The sequence below is a fragment of the Entelurus aequoreus genome, linkage group LG17, assembly GCF_033978785.1.
Source record: "Entelurus aequoreus isolate RoL-2023_Sb linkage group LG17, RoL_Eaeq_v1.1, whole genome shotgun sequence".
NCBI lineage: Eukaryota > Metazoa > Chordata > Actinopteri > Syngnathiformes > Syngnathidae > Entelurus > Entelurus aequoreus.
In genome coordinates, this window is record NC_084747.1 from 12313628 (window position 1) to 12325786 (window position 12159).

The window sequence follows — 12159 nt, forward strand, 5'->3', positions numbered from 1 at the left end:
TGGCGGCCCCGCGTCTCGTCAGCGCCAGTAGGCAGTCGCGCTCGATGCTGCTGCTTGCTTGGTTTTCACTTCCGGGAAGAAGTCACGTGACGGGAAACAAGCAATACAGCTGTGCCTGCGTGAGTCATTTAGTGCAATGGCAGTAGAGTGAAAGAGTGACAATTCAGAGGTAATAGTTTTAAATGTAGGCGTAGAAGATGAATAAAAAAATTCTGTTCTGGGTGTTTTTTTTCCTGTGTTGTGGCTCATTAACCACCCCTTGTTCAATTTCACGTCGCGTTTGCTTTTTCTTGCGTGTTTGCTTGTTTTAATGAACAAAACACATTAAGCATTTAGCAGGGTGAAGGGAATGACGTCACGCGCGCACATGCGCAGAACTGACCGAATTTCCGGAAGTGAAGGCCAGGTGGCGGGCAAGATGGCGGACTGAGTGGCGGTGGCTTCCCCGTTTCTAAATGATGATATATATTCACAGCAAATATAGAAACACATACGTCATGTATTAGTTTTTTTCTTAAGACCGCGAAACAGAAGTTGAGTTTGGAGCGATGGAGTGTTAGCTGAAGTGAAGATTGAAGACGTCGTAGAAGATGGACGACTACTGCTATGCTAAGATGGCGACGTCCGGTAAAAGAGAACCACCAACAGAGATAAAGACGAAAGATGAAGGTGAGTGAGTTTCAGTTTTGTCATTTGAAAACTATTTCAAGCCCTGAAAAAAGTGATGAGAAATTAGCCAACTTTTCAACAATGTAAACAAAGAGCCGCCATGATTGTTCAAGTTAAAAAGTTGAAGTCCCAATGATTGTCACACGCACACACACACACTAGGTGTGGTGAAATTTGTACTCTGCATTGGACCCATCCCCTTGTTCACCCCCTGGGAGGTGAGGGGAGCAGTGAGCAGCAGCGGTGGCCGCGCTCGGGAATCATTTTTGGTGATTTAACCCCCAATTCCAACCCTTGATGCTGAGTGCCAAGCAGGGAGGTAATGGGTCTCAGTTGTTTTTAATAGCCTTTGGTATGACTCAGCCAGGGTTTGAACTCACGACCTACAGATCTCAGGGTGGACACTCGCAGGTGGAAGAGCAAAACAAGCGCTTGTGTAAAGAAAATAAAGATATGAAAAGGAGAGATTTTGGGGAAGAGTAAGAGATGTGCAGTGTGTGAAGAGAAGACTGGACCACATGTCTACATCAACGGGCAGAGGATTGGAGGTAATAAAGAACAAGACTATTATGATTACTGTCAACTTTTGATTGGGAAGTTCTCCACAAGTGCCACAGCTCATAAATGCTGCATTCCATTTACCTCCAAAGTTGGAAGTGGCAGCTGGGATTTACATCACAGCCGACTTAAAGGTGCGATGTTGGTAATCAAGATGGTCACATCAACAAAAGCTTTTTTTTGCAGTTGCCTTGTTTAAATATAAAGAACTTATGGAAAAAATACACTCTTTTTGTGACCCTCAAAGACGGTGGATGAAGAGGAAGTGAATTATATTTATATAGCCCTTTTCTCTAGTGACTCAAAGCACTTTACATTGTGAAACCCAATATTTAAGTTACATTTTTAAACCAGTGTGGGTGGCATTGGGAGCAGGTGGGTAAAGTGTCTTGCCTACGGACACAACGACAGTGACTAGGATGGCGGAAGCGGGTATCGAACCTGGAACCCTCAAGTTGCTGGCACGGCCACTCTACCAACCGAGCTATACCACCCCAAACACAGATGCAATTGCCAGCAGCGTACAGCGTAGTTAATACTACTGTCACCTTACCACATATACAAATACAATAATACATTGTATGATTTACTGCCAAAAAAAGTAATCAGAAGTGCGAAACACTAATATTATGGAAGCGGATATTCTTTTTTACATTCTGTGCAGCCATCTTTGAAACTAATTTGGGGGGTGGTGAGAAAAAGCCCTCTTCTACCGCAGGAACTTTTACAGCAACTTTCCCATTTACCTGGGTAAATAAAGTTCCCCCTGTGTTTCCACCAAAAACAACCTGGGTGGATTTAGTTCCTCAGGAACCTTGCAGAGTTTCTGCCAGCTCGGCGGGTCTTTTACAAGTTTCCCGGGAACTTTTCAGGGGCGGGATGTGTTGTCGAACGCTGATTGGTTGAACGCAGAGTGCTAGGTGACTTGTGTATTTCTATTCAAACAAACTTGACAACAAAGAAAGAAAGTAGAAATAGGTTTTGATTTGCAGGAACTTTTGTGGGGCATCTTTGTGCCAACGAACGCTGATTAGTAGAATTATCTTGCAGTGTTTTTACCCAGCTATAGTCTATAAACTATATGCGTGCTATTTTTGTTTATCATTTTTACTAACTTCATTTCGATACGCAAAGCTACGAGAAGTGGGCGGAGTCCTTTAAAGCGTGTTTACGGGGTAATATGAAGCCGGACTCGAAGCAATGACCGCAGCTGCTCACCACTCTTAAGACTTTGTTGGATAAATGTGGAAAAAAAGGAAGCAGTACACAAGTGGAAGGAAGGAAAATAGCCTAAAATATGAACATCTTACATTGTTAAATGTTGTAAAAGTAGTCAGTGACACTCCATTTGTGTCGTTATTAGCCTCAACCCGAGTGAACAGAATGCTAATGCAAACAAGCTAATGCTAAAGCAAATGTGTTTATGTTGTCGGTGTGAGATAAACACTGAATTTTTTTTATTTATAGCAGAAATGGACCAAAAGGAATCGTGTGACTCTCATGAGTTCATCATTTGCTGGGAGGACGACTTTCGGACTTTTGGACATTGCGGACAAAAGCCTGACTTTTTATGAACTATTTGGTACACTTTATTTTTTAAATCAAATTGTTTTATATATGGTGGCTTTGTTTTTCATTTACTTACTTTTTTAGTCAAATAACTGTGGTCTAATATAGTCTGTTTATTTACATGGTATCAGTGTAGAAATATACTAAACCGCTCCTTTATACATCATCAGCCTGATTTGTAGAAACTACCCTGAAATGAAATGCGATGGAAACACAAACCAAACACTTCTACAGGAATCTATAGTTCCAGGAACTACAGGTTCTAGGAAGGAACTCAGAGATTCTGACTTCCCAGGACAAATGGAATGGACTATATGTCAAACAAAGTTACCAAAGAAAGTTTAAATCATTATTTTTTACAAAGCAAAATATAATTTTTGATCTGTAAATGTTAGGCAGTTAACACAATGTACTGGTAATAAAAGCACAGGTTTTTAAATTTAAAAAAGTCAAAATCCCATTGTATATTTCTAAAAGAAACACATTTTTCAAACGTGGAAACTTCTTTCTGAATAACGACGGACTAATTACAGTAGTGCCTCAGTTTTTAATTAGTAATGCAATCAAAAGAGTTTGTTAGAAACAGAATCGTACAAAAACCTAATTCTATATAATGTACAGTAAATTCAATTTGTGTTGTGTGATATGGATACAAATATATATTCTGATATACTGTATGTCATTTTATATCCCTATGATGATGTTCTAGTTCTTATTTTCTTGTTTCTTTAAAAATGTTATATTGAATTCCTTTGATGGTGGTAAGGTATGATATGTTTTAATAACTAATAGTTTATGTTAAAAATGTGTCTGGAATTGAACAAAGTGCCAAATTAGAAAATACATCTTTCTCGAGGTTATGACAAGAATATTCAAATGAAATAGCATTTTGCAACAACATAAATAACACCGAAATAAATTAGTCAAATAAACAAGTACCAAACAATATAAATAAAAGTGCTGATTATAACACAAACACAACAGTCTTAAAACGCAATCGATGTGCTTGTTTTGTTGAGAGTAGTGCAAATGTTGCAGTCCATGAAATGTGCAGACATTTTTATGTGGTAATGAGTTTTGGTGGTACTGTTTTTACGTTTTTAAATGACTAAATATTTGTGTTGTTTATCGTGATTCCGAAATCACTCAAAATAATCGTGATTATTATGTTTTGCCATAATAGTCCAGCCCTAGACGAGGTATTGGCAAGGACTTCACGATAAACCATGTATCACGGTACTTGAGTCACGATACAATAGTCTATTGCAATATTGTGACATGGAGTTTTACTGTGATTTTTAAAAAGTCACTGAAAAATGTAAAAAACAGCTTAAAATAAATGTTGTATACATGTACACTTGATGACAGTTATAATTTATTGGACAAACTGTGTCAAAAATAATGTAATTAAAATGATCAATTTCCATTCATTGCAGTTGTACAGAATGTGGATCAAATTTCTTGCCACTTAAATCTAAAAAAGTCCTCTACTTCTTAACTACAGACTTCTTTGAGATAGATACTATCTTTTTTAGATGTATTTCAATATTGACTTTTTCCCCACTGTTAGTTTGTAGTATCCTGATGTCCATCGAAGCAGATGTTTTCTACTTTCTGTGATTCTCGCTGAACTTTTCTGAGTCTATGACAAGTCATGTAAACATTGATCCATCATTCTGGCAAGGCACTAAATGAATGGCCATGAAACACTACACACACACATACGATACATAGAAGAAAAGTGAGTTTTTGTTGTTTGTGTCTTGCAGACGTCCAGCAGTTGATCGGTAATCCAGAAGAAGTTTCCCCTCAGTCATGGGGGAGCTCCACTTTGAAGCAGGAGACTCCACAACCACCCTGCATTAAAAAGGAAGAGGAGGAACTCTGGATCACTCAGGAGGGAGAGTGTCTTCTAGGACGAGAGGAAGCTGATTACACCAAGTTTCCACTGAGTATTCTCTCTGTGAAGACTGAAGATGATGAAGAGAATCTACAAGTAGACAACCTCTTAGCTCCACTATCAGATAGTGAGGCTGAAGACGAGGTTGAAGAACCTTTGAGCAGCGATACAGACTGTGAAGATGATATGAGGACTCACATTTACAACAAACACTCTGAATGCTCTACAAAGAAGAGAGGTAAAAACATGTTTGAGCTGCTCAGTTTGTGCTGAAAGTTTTACTAGAAAGAGCCATTTGACTCAACACATGATAACACACACAGGAGAAAAAACATTTAAGTGTTCAGTTTGTGGCAAAAGCTCTTCTGTTAAAAACATTGTACAGTACCATTGAAATCCATTGTTTTTATTTCCAGAGCGTTTTTCTGTGCACCAAGCTATGCAGCTACTTGGGTTGATTGATGAAGACAACTCAGATTTAGACCTATATGACAATGATGATCCCATCCTGGATGAAAATTACCAACCATCAGCACAGGAGGAAAGCAGCAGTGACGACGAGGACCCCATTCCTGAGCCCACAGAGCACAGCAGAGGACATAAACGTTGCCGTGGTGCAGATAATGGTTAGTCAAGGCCCAGTAGATTTGTGTTTATGTTATGTAGTTAGGGCCTCAGGGCTACGTGAAGGATTGGACGCAGAATGCTTATTTACTTGTCGGTTCATTGACAGGGATAGAGAGTACAGGGACGGGTTCACCCCACACTCCCAGACGTCGATGTCGAACTGGACCGACTGATCATGAAGAAGATGACTCGGAGGAGCCGACACCAGGACCAAGCCAAACCAAAGAAAATAAAAAAGGAGAGTCCAAACAAAGTAATTGTTACTATTTTAGCATGCCTTGAGGGTAAATCTTCAAAATTCATGTAAACGTCCAAACAGATTCAAGTTTTTAATGCACCACATGGCCTACACCTCATTTGCTAACATAGATAAAATGTAACTTACTGCAATAAATACTATACATACTAAATACTATTTTATTCTGATTCTGGTTGTGCAGGACGTGGAATACGCTGGAAGGCTACTCCATTGACGCCAAACCTTGCAGAGTATCAGCATGAGGACAAAACTGATCTGGACAGACATGGCTGGACCCCACTAGAGTATTTTGACCAGTACATCGATAGAGATCTGATGACACTGATTTCGGAATGTTCTAATGCCATGTCAGTGTCGAGGAGTGGGCAGCCACTCAACATGTCAGTCGATGAGGTCTACCACTTTTTTGGTGCCTGTATTTTAATGTCTTGCATCCCATACCCAACAATTAGGATGTATTGGTCCAAAGCCTTTAAAATCACTGCCATCACTGACAGATTCACGCGTGTCAGATTCTTCAAAGTGAGGGGAGCAATAAAAGTGGTAATTGATGATGATGTGCCTGAAGATCTGAAGATGTCTGACAAATTCTGGAAGGTGAGGCCTTTTCTGGAGCGGATTCTGCGAGGCTGCAAGTCTCTGAATCGACCTGATTGCACATCTATCGATGAGCAAATTATACCTTTCACGGGAGCCTGTCCGTACAGACAATATCTACCAATGAAGCCCAACCCAGTTGGGATAAAGAACTTTGTGTGTGCTACTGCAGATGGTATTGTGCTTGACTTTGAGCTCTATCAAGGTGCACAATCACTGATCGAGAAGGTCGAAGAACCCGAGGGCCTGGGCTTGGGAAGCTTAGTCATCGAGCGTCTTTGTCAAACCCTGAAACCCGGCACAAAAGTGTATTGTGACCGGTTCTTCTCCACCATCAAAGGTGCTCAACGAATGATGGAGAAGGAGCTGTACATTACTGGTACAATAATGAAGAACCGACTCGCTGGAGCGAACGACAAGTTACCCAGTGACAAAGCCATGAAAAGCGCAGGAAGAGGTACCTCATCAGAAGTGTCCACTGAAGATGGAAAATTGTGTGTAGTGAAGTGGTACGACAACAAGCCAGTATTGCTGATGTCTGTTGTTCACGGTACACAGCCTGAGGACACCTGCCAGCGCTGGGACAAGAAGTTAAAACAATATGTCACTGTTTTGCGACCAAGCATTGTCCGTGAGTACAACACCAAGATGGGTGGAGTTGACTTGATGGATAGAATGATGAGTTACTATCGCATGAGCACCCGTACGAAGAAGTGGACAATGCGGATAGTCATGCAATTCACGGATCTGGCTTTAGCCAACAGCTGGCTACTCTACCGCAAAGACCATGCAATATGTGCTGGACCAAAGACAAAACCCATCCAGTTCCTTGAGTTCCGTATGGAAGTGGCAAATATCCTCTTGGCCCAGCATCACGGTGCAGATGCTGACCTATCGGAACAATCAGAGGAAGAAGATGCACAACATGGGGTAAAACGCCATGTGACACAGGTGCCCCATGTCTCGGTCCGCAGGAGGGCTAATGCCCACCTCCCAGAGATGATGGGCCTGAGGAATGCCATGCGCTGCAGACTACCAGGCTGCACTGGAAGAACCCGAGTGCGTTGTGTGACCTGCAAGGTGTTCTTGTGCTTGCAAACAGAACGCAACTGTTACTCAGCCTTTCACAGATGATGGCAGATGGCATGATGGCAGAGATTTTTGTCACATTAGGTGTTTGTGTGCTTGTGTGCGCGCGCGCGCGGGCAGTGTTGGGACTAACGCGTTACAAAGTAACGCGTTACTGTAACGCCGTTATTTTCGGCAGTAATGAGTAGTGTAACACATTATTTTTTTATATTCAGTAACTCAGTTACCGTTACTGCGTTATTTTACGCAATTTTTTATATAGTATCGGCTAGAAACTGAGAAGATCTGAGTGTGTTTTATTGAAGAGCTGCGGTGTCGTCCTTCTGATTCTTCCTGTGTCACAAAGAGAGCGCGCTGTGTGTGTGAGTGTATGTGTGGGGCGAGGGGACGTGTCTGTGTTTACTAACAAGACATCATGGCGAAGCCGTAGCCGAGTTTCTTAACATGGAGATATTCTCACTACTTTACTTTTGTCGAGCACAAAGACAAGAAAATTATAGTTAAATGTAAGTTGTGTCTTGGATCAAAGATCCCATCTACTGCCCAAAACAGCAATTAAAATCGGCTGAAACAGCTACAAAAGCAACATGCTTCGACAAAGCTAGTAAAGAGATACACACTTCACCTAAGGATTTTAACGGAGGCACTGCTAGCCAGGACAACATTGATAAAGCCATTGCAGCGTATGTGCTAGAAGTCATGTAGGCTATTTCTACAGTGGAGTCACCCGCTTTCAGGCAGCTAATTAGCATGATTGCGGGCGTCAAACGACAAATGGCACGAAAACATTTTCCAAGTACCTGGACACAGTGGACAGTGAGCACATAAACATGGAAAGCGTGCTAAAGAAAACTCTCCAAACTCTGCCTTTGCTCATCATTCAGCACTGAAGGTACACACACTCTGTCAATTCTCTTATATACTCTTTCATTCTAGACTTCTAGAGTGTTTGATTATCACATCACTGTAAATGTATAGACCAGGGGTCACCAACGCGGTGCCCGCGGGCACGAGGTAGCCCGTAAGGACCAGATGAGTAGCCCGCTGGCCTGTTCTAAAAATAGCTCAAATAGCAGCACTTACCAGTGAGCTGCCTCTATTTTTTTAATTTTATTTATTTACTAGCAAGCTGGTCTCGCTTTGCTCGACATTTTTAATTCCAAGAGAGACAAAACTCAAATATAATTTGAAAATCCAAGAAAATATTTTAAAGACTTGGTCTACACTTGTTTAAATAAATTCTTTTTTTTTTTTTACTTTGCTTCTTATAACTTTCAGAAAGACAATTTTAGAGAAAAAATACAACCTTAAAAATGATTTTAGGATTTTTAAACACATACACCTTTTTACCTTTTAAATTCCTTCCTCTTCTTTCCTGACAATTTAAATCAATGTTCAAGTAAAAACGTTTTTTTTATTGTAAAGAATAAAAAATACATTTTAATTTAATTCTTCATTTTAGCTTCTGTTTTTTTGACGAAGAATATTTGTGAAATATTTCTTCAAACTTATTATGATTAAAATTCAAAAAAAATATTCTTGCAAATCTAGAAAATCTGTAGAATCAAATTTAAATCTTATTTCAAAGTCTTTTGAATTTCTTTTAAAATTTTTGTTCTGGAAAATCTAGAAGAAATAATGATTTGTGTTTGTTAGAAATATAGCTTGGTCCATCCATCCATCCATTTTCTACCGCTTATTCCCTTTGGGGTTGCAGGGGCGCTGGAGCCTATCTCAGCTACAATCCGGCGGACAAGTCGCCACCTCATCGCTTGGTCCAATTTGTTATATATTCTAACAAAGTGTAGATTGGATTTTAACCTATTTAAAACATGTCATCAAAATTCTAAAATTAATCTTAATCAGGAAAAATTACTAATGATGTTCCATAAATTATTTTTTAAATTTTTTCAAAAAGATTCGAATTTGCTAGTTTTTCTCTTCTTTTTTTCGGTTGAATTTTGAATATTAAAGAGTCGAAATTGAAGATAAACTATGTTTCAAAATGTAATAGTCATTTTTTTCCGTGTTTTCTCCTCTTTTAAACCGTTCAATTAAGTGTAAATATCATTAATTATTAATAATAACAGAGTTAAAGGTAAATTGAGCAAATTGGCTATTTCTGGCAATTTATTTAAGTGTGTATCAAACTGGTAGCCCTTCGCATTAATCAGTACCCAAGAAGCAGCTCTTGGTTTCAAAAAGGTTGGTGACCCCTGGTATAGACTATAAAGTTCACAAACATAAAGAGGGATCCTAGTGGGCCAGGCCAATCTTTCCTTTTCTCTAAACTAAAACTGGGGAAATGCGTAGCGTGTTCTGGGCTTCACTGAAGACATGATTTTATTTCACAATTCCTTGAGAGAAAAAAACGCCTGGTTAAGCTTTGTGTGTATAGCAGTATGTGTGCTGTATATAGTGACATGACATATAATCATGTCATGTGTGCCTTCCTTGGGTGAAGCCAGGTTTACAGCTATGTTGTGACATGTTGTTATTATGCGGTTTGTTACTTATGTATGTTTTGTTGCAGCTATTTATAATCGTTTTGTCAATTTGTTCTGGCCCAAAATAAATTGGACCTTTGAAACATATCTTTGTCTTTGTGTGTTGTATGTAGACCACATTGCTTAGCAGAGTTCAGTGATGCAAATGCATGTCAAGTTGATCAACAGATTGTATTATTCTCCAGTGCAATAACAGTACTGACATGAAGGCTAAAAGGGCATTAATGGGAGCCTTAAAACAAAAACAAAAAAATTAACTAAATAGTTACTTTTCACAGTAACACATTACTTTTTGGTGTAAGTAACTGAGTTACTTTTGAAATAAAGTAACTAGTAACTGTAACTAGTTACTGGTTTTCAGTAACTAACCCAACACTGCGCGCGGGTGGGTGTGAGTGTGAGCGTGTGAGATTAATCACATTCGTCCTCCAACTCCTCTCTGCTCAGATTCTGTGAAGGTCATCAGGTGACCCCTGGGCCTCCGTACGCAGGCTGGGTCCTTCTGTCCTCAATGTTCGCACCCTTTCGCATACCCTTTTTGTTTTACAGTACGAATACAACATTTCACATGAGCCATACTGTGACTGTCAAAAAGGGGCAACATTTTTATTTATTGATTTTCACTATGACGTTCCGTCATTTGTTGTACGTACCATGTACATACCGTGACGATTTTAAAATGTTTTGAATGTGTTATATTTTGTTACAGGCAAACAATCTCATCCTGCAATTACTGTTTGCACTGTTGCAGCTTTTCAAATGATTCATGCATTAGTTTTAACTGTCCAAAGGGGCAAAAGTGCAATGTTTCCATGTTGTTTTTACTCTGATATTCAAAACATGTTCAAAAATGTGTGTGTATGTGTTATTAATACATGCAAAAGCAGTCAGGAAAAAGACTGCTGTGTTCAAGGTGGAAATAAAGAGTTTTTTCCTTCTATTACACAATGGTGACCTAATTGGGTTTTATGGAAATTCGGACCAAGTATCCACATATGCGGACATCATTTTTCTCTAAAAGTACATCATATTAAAAGATGATTCTTAGTTTTTATTCTAATTAGGGTTCAATAAGCCCAAATAGCAAAGAGAAATAAAAAAAGCATGGAAAAAAACCCCAGCTTGGGCCTTAAGAGGAATTTGAGTGAACACATGAAAAACACACACTGGAGAAAAACCATTTAATTGTTCAGTTTGTGGCAAAAGCTTTTCTCGAAACAGCTCTTTGACTCAACACATGAGAACACACACAGGTGAAAAACCATTTAACTGTTCTATTTGTGGTAACAACTTTTCTTTTAAGAGGAATTTGACTGAACACTTGAGAACACACACGGGAGAAAAAACATTTGATTGTTCAGTTTGTGGCAAAAGCTTTTCTGTTAAGAGGAATTTGACTGGGGCAGCACGGTGGAACAGGGGTTAGTGCGTCTGCCTCACAATACGAAGGTCCTGGGTTCGATCCTGCGCTCGGGATCTTTCTGTGTGGAGTTTGCATGTTCTCCCCGTGACTGCGTGGGTTCCCTCCGGGTACTCCGGTTTCCTCCACCTCCAAAGACATGCACCTGGGGATAGGTTGATTGGCAACACTAAAATTGGCCCTAATGTGTGAATGTGAGTGTGAATGTTGTCTGTCTATCTGTGTTGGCCCTGTGATGAGGTGGCGACTTGTCCAGGGTGTACCCCACCTTCCGCCCGATTGTAGCTGAGATAGGCTCCAGCGCCCCCCGTGACACCGAAGGGAATAAGCGGTGGGAAATGGATGGATGGATGGATGGAATTGACTGAACACACCAGAACACACACAGGTGTAAAAACATTTAGTAAAACCTTTGGTTCAAGACACATTTTAACTTGACATATAATGGCACACACTGGACTAAGGCCATTTAATTGTTCAGTTTGTGGTAAAAGCTTTCCTCAAAACAGCTCTTTGTGTCAACACATGAGAACACACCCTGGAGAAAAAAACATTTAGTTGTTCAGTGTGCTGTAAAAGGTTCCCACATAATGCAGCCGCAGTAAAACACATAAAAACACACAAGGGAAAATAGTTTAGTTTGTGGTATGTTGCTCATATGTGGCAACATCCACCCTACCCAGGACCTCCTCACTGCTTCTTTCACAAATATCTGAGGTATTCATACAAACTTGGATTATTTGGAGCATAATCGTATCTACTCATGACCCCATGTCTTCTCTGTATCTGAAACCTTCCTGAACAGTAAGATAAATGATGCTTCAAGTGCTTGGTTACTCCTTCTTCAGTCCAGGGACCTGGGGCCCCATGTGTCAAGTTTGTGCACGCTCAAAAACCTGCACTACACCCTTTTTCACTGCAAAGTTGAGATGTATCAAAACTGACGTTGACGCATAGGTGATGC

General features: G+C 40.0%; 1 protein-coding gene across 1 annotated transcript; it reads left to right on the forward strand.

Annotated features, from left to right (window-relative positions):
- The first annotated feature begins 401 nt into the window (after window positions 1–401).
- On the forward strand, window positions 402–10690 carry LOC133632364 (piggyBac transposable element-derived protein 3-like). Its single transcript, XM_062024748.1, has 5 exons — window positions 402–669; window positions 4566–4934; window positions 5113–5322; window positions 5430–5576; window positions 5764–10690. The coding sequence occupies exons 1-5, from the start codon at window positions 591–593 to the stop codon at window positions 7311–7313; spliced, it is 2355 nt and encodes a 784-aa protein (XP_061880732.1). The 5' UTR covers window positions 402–590; the 3' UTR covers window positions 7314–10690.
- Window positions 10691–12159: the final 1469 nt, after the last annotated feature.